Here is an 8,961-nt window from a genome sequence, read left to right on the forward strand (position 1 = left end):
GATGTCAGGATACATACAGACACGTGGGGTCACACTGATCAGATTATGGGATGTCAGGATACATACAGACACGTGGGGTCATACACTGATCACATTATGGGATGTCAGGACACATACAGACACGTGGGGTCATACACTGATCACATTATGGGATGTCAGGATACATACAGACACGTGGGGTCACACTGATCAGATTATGGGATGTCAGGATACATACAGACACGTGGGGTCATACAGTGATCACATTATGGGATGTCAGAATACATACAGACACGTGGGGTCACACTGATCACATTATGGGATGTCAGGATACATACAGACATGTGGGGTCACACTGATCACATTATGGGATGTCAGGATACATACAGACATGTGGGGTCACACTGATCACATTATGGGATGTCAGGATACATACCGACACGTGGGGTCATACACTGATCACATTATGGGATGTCAGGATACATACAGACACGTGGGGTCACATTGATCACATTATGGGATGTCAGGATACATACAGACACGTGGGGTCATACACTACTGATCACATTATGGGATGTCAGGATACATACAGACACGTGGGGTCACACACTGATCACATTATGGGATGTCAGGATACATACAGACACGTGGGGTCATACACTGATCAGATTATGGGATGTCAGGATACATACAGAGACGTGGGGTCACACTGATCACATTATGGGATGTCAGGATACTTACAGACACGTGGGGTCACACTGATCACATTATGGGATGTCAGGATACATACAGACACGTGGGGTCACACTGATCACATTATGGGATGTCAGGATACATACAGACACGTGGGGTCACACTGATCATATTATGGGATGTCAGGATACATACAGACACGTGGGGTCATACACTGATCACATTATGGGATGTCAGGACACACACAGACACGTGGGGTCACACAGATCAGATTATGGGATGTCAGGATACATACAGACATGTGGGGTCACACTGATCACATTATGGGATGTCAGGATACATACCGACACGTGGTGTCACACTGATCACATTATGGGATGTCAGGATACATACAGACACGTGGGGTCACACTGATCACATTATGGGATGTCAGGACACATACAGACACGTGGGGTCACACTGATCACATTATGGGATGTCAGGACACATACAGACACGTGGGGTCATACACTGATCACATGATCGGATGTCAGGATACATACAGACACGTGGGGTCACACTGATCACATTATGGGATGTCAGGACACATACAGACACGTGGGGTCATACACTGATCACATGATCGGATGTCAGGATACATACAGACACGTGGGGTCACACTGATCATATTATGGGATGTCAGGATACATACAGACACGTGGGGTCACACTGATCACATTATGGGATGTCAGGATACATACAGACACGTGAGGTCATACACTGATCACATTATGGGATGTCAGGATACATACAGACACGTGGGGTCACACTGATCATATTATGGGATGTCAGGATACATACAGACACGTGGGGTCACACTGATCACATTATGGGATGTCAGGATACATACAGACACGTGGGGTCATACACTGATCACATTATGGGATGTCAGGATACATACAGACACGTGGGGTAATACACTGATCACATTATGGGATGTCAGGATACATAGAGACACGTGGGATCACACACTGATCACATTATGGGATGTCAGGATACATACCGACACGTGGGGTCACACTGATCACATTATGGGATGTCAGGAAACATACAGACACGTGGGGTCATACACTGATCACATTATGGGATGTCAGGATACATACAGACACGTGGGGTCATACACTGATCACATTATGGGATGTCAGGATACATACAGACACGTGTGGTCATACACTACTGATCACATTATGGGATGTCAGGATACATACAGACACGTCGGGTCACACTGATCACATTATGGGATGTCAGGATACATACAGACACGTGGGGTCATACACTGATCATATTATGGGATGTCAGGATACATACAGACACGTGGGGTCATACACTACTGATCACATTATGGGATGTCAGGACACATACAGACACGTGGGTCATACACTGATCATATTATGGGATGTCAGGATACATACAGACATGTGGGGTCATACACTACTGATCACATTATGGGATGTCAGGATACATACAGACATGTGGGGTCATACACTACTGATCACATTATGGGATGTCAGGACACATACAGACACGTGGGGTCATACACTGATCACATTATGGGATGTCAGGACACATACAGACACGTGGGGTCATACACTGATCACATTATGGGATGTCAGGACACATACAGACACGTGGGGTCATACACTGATCACATTATGGGATGTCAGGATACATACAGACACATAGGGTCATACACTGATCACATTATGGGATGTCAGGATACATACAGACATGTGGGGTCATACACTACTGATCACATTAATGGATGTCAGGACACATACAGACACGTGGGGTCATACACTGATCACATTATGGGATGTCAGGATACATACAGACACGTGGGGTCATACACTGATCACATTATGGGATGTCAGGATACATACAGACACGTGGGGGCATACACTACTGATCACATTATGGGATGTCAGGATACATACAGACACGTGGGGTCACACTGATCACATTATGGGATGTCAGGATACATACAGACACGTGGGGTCACACTGATCACATTATGGGATGTCAGGATACATACAGACACGTGGGGTCACACTGATCACATTATGGGATGTCAGGATACATACAGACACGTGTGGTCACACTGATCACATTATGGGATGCCAGGACACATACAGACACGTGGGGTCATACATTGATCACATTATGGGATGTCAGGATACATACAGACACGTGGGGTCACACTGATCACATTATGGGATGTCAGGATACATACAGACACGTGGGGTCACACTGATCACATTATGGGATGTCAGGATACATACAGACACGTGGGGTCACACTGATCACATTATGGGATGTCAGGATACATACAGACACGTGGGGTCACACTGATCACATTATGGGATGTCAGGATACATACAGACACGTGGGGTCACACTGATCACATTATGGGATGTCAGGATACATACAGACACGTGGGGTCACACTGATCACATTATGGGATGTCAGGATACATACAGACACGTGGGGTCACACTGATCACATTATGGGATGTCAGGACACATACAGACACGTGGGGTCACACTGATCACATTATGGGATGTCAGGATACATACAGACACGTGGGATCACACTGATCATATTATGGGATGTCAGGATACATACAGACACGTGGGGTCATACATTGATCACATTATGGGATGTTAGGATACATACAGACACGTGGGGTCACACTGATCACATTATGGGATGTCAGGACACATACAGACACGTGGGGTCACACTGATCACATTATGGGATGTCAGGATACATACAGACACGTGGGGTCACACTGATCACATTATGGGATGTCAGGATACATACAGACACGTGTGGTCACACTGATCATATTATGGGATGTCAGGATACATACAGACACGTGGGGTCACACTGATCACATTATGGGATGTCAGGATAGATACAGACACGTGGGGTCACACTGATCACATTATGGGATGTCAGGATACATACAGACACGTGGGGTCACACTGATCACATTATGGGATGTCAGGATACATACAGACACTTGGGGTCACACTGATCACATTATGGGATGTCAGGATACATACAGACACGTGGGTCATACACTAATGATCACATTATGGGATGTCAGGATACATACAGACACGTGGGGTCACACTGATCACATTATGGGATGTCAGGACACATACAGACACGTGGGGTCACACTGATCACATTATGGGATGTCAGGACACATACAGACACGTGGGGTCACACTGATCACATTATGGGATGTCAGGATACATACAGACACGTGGGGTCATACACTGATCACATTCTGGGATGTCAGGATACATACAGACACGTGGGGTCACACTGATCACATTATGGGATGTCAGGATACATACAGACACGTGGGGTCACACTGATCACATTATGGGATGTCAGGATACATACAGACATGTGGGGTCACACTGATCACATTATGGGATGTCAGGATACATACAGACACGTGGGGTCACATTGATCACATTATGGGATGTCAGGATACATACAGACACTTGGGGTCACACACTGATCAGATTATGGGATGTCAGGATACATACAGAGACGTGGGGTCACACTGATCACATTATGGGATGTCAGGATACTTACAGACACGTGGGGTCACACTGATCACATTATGGGATGTCAGGATACATACAGACACGTGGGGTCACACTGATCATATTATGGGATGTCAGGATACATACAGACACGTGGGGTCATACACTGATCACATTATGGGATGTCAGGACACACACAGTCACGTGGGGTCACACAGATCAAATTATGTGATGTCAGGATACATACAGACATGTGGGGTCACACTGATCACATTATGGGATGTCAGGATACATACCGACACGTGGGGTCACACTGATCACATTATGGGATGTCAGGATACATACAGACACGTGGGGTCACACTGATCACATTATGGGATGTCAGGACACATACAGACACGTGGGGTCACACTGATCACATTATGGGATGTCAGGACACATACAGACACGTGGGGTCATACACTGATCACATAATCGGATGTCAGGATACATACAGACACGTGGGGTCACACTGATCACATTATGGGATGTCAGGACACATACAGACACGTGGGGTCACACTGATCACATTATGGGATGTCAGGACACATACAGATACGTGGGGTCATACACTGATCACATGATCGGATGTCAGGATACATACAGACACGTGGGGTCACACTGATCATATTATGGGATGTCAGGATACATACAGACACGTGGGGTCACACTGATCACATTATGGGATGTCAGGATACATACAGACACGTGGGGTCATACACTGATCACATTATGGGATGTCAGGATACATACAGACACGTGGGGTCATACACTGATCACATTATGGGATGTCAGGATACATAGAGACACGTGGGATCACACACTGATCACATTATGGGATGTCAGGATACATACCGACACGTGGGGTCACACTGATCACATTATGGGATGTCAGGAAACATACAGACACGTGGGGTCATACACTGATCACATTATGGGATGTCAGGATACATACAGACACGTGTGGTCATACACTACTGATCACATTATGGGATGTCAGGATACATACAGACACGTCGGGTCACACTGATCACATTATGGGATGTCAGGATACATACAGACACGTGGGGTCATACACTACTGATCACATTATGGGATGTCAGGATACATACAGACATGTGGGTCATACACTAATGATCACATTATGGGATGTCAGGATACATACAGACACGTGGGGTCACACTGATCACATTATGGGATGTCAGGACACATACAGACACGTGGGGTCACACTGATCACATTATGGGATGTCAGGACACATACAGACACGTGGGGTCACACTGATCACATTATGGGATGTCAGGATACATACAGACACGTGGGGTCATACACTGATCACATTATGGGATGTCAGGATATATACCGACACGTGGGGTCACACTGATCACATTATGGGATGTCAGGATACATACAGACACGTGGGGTCATACACTGATCACATTATGGGATGTCAGGATACATGCAGACACGTGGAGTCATACACTACTGATCACATTATGGGATGTCAGGATAGTTTATATAAAAGTCAGTATACTGAGTGGAGATCCCCCTGTGTAACGTGTCCGTCTGTCTTTCCGCAGGTCGATATTGGAGATGATTTCTGTCATTTGAAAATATCTGCGCCTCATAGTGGAAAAGATCCAGAGCTACTGGGCTGGCAATGCGGGAAAACTAAGAACGACGCCATCACTTCTTTTTAGAAGCTGTGTGTGATGCTGAATATATGTGGAGATCGGCCATAGATCCTGCTCCGATGTGCAGAATAATAAATAAATCTTCTCCTTTCTCGGCTGAGTCTGTGATTAGTGAACTAATGATAAAGATGGAAGCAGCCTGGAAATAAGGCTGCATTAACCCCTTCCTACCACAGACTATTTTGATGTTAATGACGGAGCCCTAATTTTCTAATCTGACGCGTCGCTTCATGTCACGGGTGAGGAATCTTTTTCCACTAAGGGCCATATGGATTTTTATACCATCATTCGGGGGCCGTACAAAACTCTCGACTTAAAAATGAGAAGGAATGTCCATAAGGACTGGGCTCCAGCATTACTGAGAAGAGGATAAAACGTATCTTTTACTCTTTAATTAAAAACATGTTTAGAGAAAAAAAGCAAAAAGATAACAAATTTTAATGATTCATAACTCTGAAATGCTGCGACGTATCTCAGTGGTTCTGAGACTGATTTTAGTGACACATTGCACTTTATGAAAGCAAGAAATTTAGGTCGATGTGATTTGCATTTAAATTTTCAAAATATCTGAAAGTTGCTGAAAAATTAAGAAATTCAACTTTGAATTTTTATGACCTTAAAACATAGTCATAGTCATAGTCATCATAGTCATAGCCATAGCCATAGTCATAGCCATAGCCATAGCCATAGCCATAGCCATAGTCATAGCCATAGCCATAGTCATAGCCATAGCCATAGCCATAGTCATAGCCATAGTCATAGTCATAGCCATAGCCATAGCCATAGCCATACCCATGGCCATACTCATAGCCATACTCATAGCCATAGCCATAGCCATAGCCATAGTCATAGTCATAGCCATAGCCATAGCCATAGCCATAGCCATAGTCATAGTCATAGTCATAGTCATAGTCATAGCCATAGCCATAGTCATAGCCATAGTCATAGTCATAGCCATAGTCATAGTCATACCTCACAAAATAATGAAATCATATTTACCAAATCTCTGCTTTACATCAGGATCATTTTAAAAATGTTTTTCCTTTTCTCATCCTAATGTCACTACACTCTCAAGATTGCTGCTTCCAATAGGTGGCGCTATAGAGTTCAAGTCCTTTTTTTCTCAATTTGCATACACTCGAAGATTAATTCTTTGAAGGATTTAGTTTTCAAAATGGGGTCACTTGTGGGGGGAGGTTCTGTTGTTTCGGTGCTTTATTTATATATATATATATATGTGTGTGTGTATGTATATATATATATATATATATATATATATATCCATCTGAACTAACAGTCCTTCTGAGGACTAATCCGGCTATATATTCAGTGAAAGTGGCGTACCGCCAATGGCGGCAGGCCACGCGACTGCTATGGGGCCCGTGAGCTGGGGGGACCCCATAGCAGTCACTCCCCTCCTGCACTCCCCGCTCAGCTGCTTGATTGCCGCTGCCACCCACCGGCACTGTCTTCAGGCATGGCCGCGTGCAGTGCGCTGTGCGGCTGTGTATTGTAGTAATGACACGGCAGGGACGACACTGCGCCTTTAATTGTGCTTGTGTCGCCCCTGCCGTCATTACTAGCAGACACAGCCACACAGCACACTGCGCGCGGCCATGCCTGAAAACAGTGTCGGGGGGCAGCGGCGGCAATCAAGCAGCGGAGGAGGGCCCCGATGAAGAAGGGGTCCTGATGAAGGGAGGCCCCGAGGGGGGCACTGATGAAGTGCAGTCAATTAAGCAGCGCCGGTGGAGCAGGAGGGGGGCCCTGATGAAGTGCCGGCAATCAAACACCGCCGGAGGTCCTCCCTGCGGAGATGCTGGGGAAGCGGTGTGGGCCCCACTAGCGAGTGGGCGCCTCTGATGGTCCAGGGCCTGAGATGGCCATCAGACAAGCCGGCGGCCCTGCACAGCTGGACCGGACACAGGCCAAGGGGCAGGTGAGTGAGGCTTGTCGCCCAATTCCCCAATATATTTCTAATGTGTCTTGTGTGTATGTCAGTGTGCATGACTGTGTATATATATATATTTATGTCTATTTTATGTGTTTTTAAGAATGTTTTCAAATATGTACGTATGTCTGCATGTGTACTTATCTGTGTATCTGTTTGTGTATGTGCATATCTGCTTACCATGTGCGTGCATGTCAGCTTACCGTGTGCGTGCATGTCAGCTTACCATGTGCGTGCATGTCTGCTTACCATGTGCGTGCATGTCAGCTTACCGTGTGCGTGCATGTCAGCTTACCATGTGCGTGCATGTCTGCTTACCATGTGCGTGCATGTCAGCTTACCGTGTGCGTGCATGTCAGCTTACCATGTGCGTGCATGTCAGCTTACCATGTGCGTGCATGTCAGCTTACCATGTGCGTGCATGTCAGCTTACCGTGTGCGTGCATGTCAGCTTACCGTGTGCGTGCATGTCAGCTTACAGTGTGCGTGTGTAGCACCCTGAGGATTCGGCTGCTACAGGGGTATTGCACCTCAACCCAGAGGTGTGATATTCCACTCCCGGGTAAGGATGGAGTGTGGAACTGAGCTCGGTAGGCTGCATACACTACACACATCCCATTTCCGAGGGGCAGGCCGACGGTACTCCCACTTAGAAATGTGCAGGTACGACCGAGTCTGTTCCTGGCTGGAGTGGGAGGGGGGTGGAACATCCCAAGTAGTGTAGGGGCAGATAGGGGGAGCAGCCTGGGTAAAGATAGGAGCTCATTGGGTGCTGGTCACCTGAGCTCACACATAGAGGGTGTATATAAGGTGGGCACCATCAAAGAACAGGGTCAGTCTTTGCAGAGGAGTCAGTCTGCCACAATCTGTCAGTCTGTCAGAGTAAGAAGCAGAGGAGCAGAGCAGCCCCAGAGAGAGAGAGAGAGGAGAAAGCAAGAGAGACCCAGAGGGGGAAACAGAAGAGAGGACTCTGAGACCCCAAATCCAATCCACGGGTGAAGAG

The 8,961-nt window shown here is 46.4% G+C and overlaps 1 protein-coding gene across 1 annotated transcript in view; it reads left to right on the forward strand.

The window, feature by feature from the left end:
- Positions 1 to 6,098, forward strand: part of LOC141253118 (cystatin-A2-like) — a 100,739-nt gene extending 94,641 nt beyond the window's left edge. The window contains exon 3 of the mRNA XM_073670873.1: positions 5,894 to 6,098. Within this exon, the coding sequence (XP_073526974.1) occupies positions 5,894 to 6,013 (120 nt within the window). The 3' untranslated portion in view covers positions 6,014 to 6,098. The remainder of the gene's footprint in view (positions 1 to 5,893) is intronic.
- The last annotated feature ends 2,863 nt before the right edge of the window (positions 6,099 to 8,961 follow it).

This window comes from Phyllobates terribilis, unplaced genomic scaffold (genome assembly GCF_046119375.1).
Source record: "Phyllobates terribilis strain yellow unplaced genomic scaffold, ASM4611937v1 Scaffold_2__4_contigs__length_985480577, whole genome shotgun sequence".
Lineage (NCBI taxonomy): Eukaryota > Metazoa > Chordata > Amphibia > Anura > Dendrobatidae > Phyllobates > Phyllobates terribilis.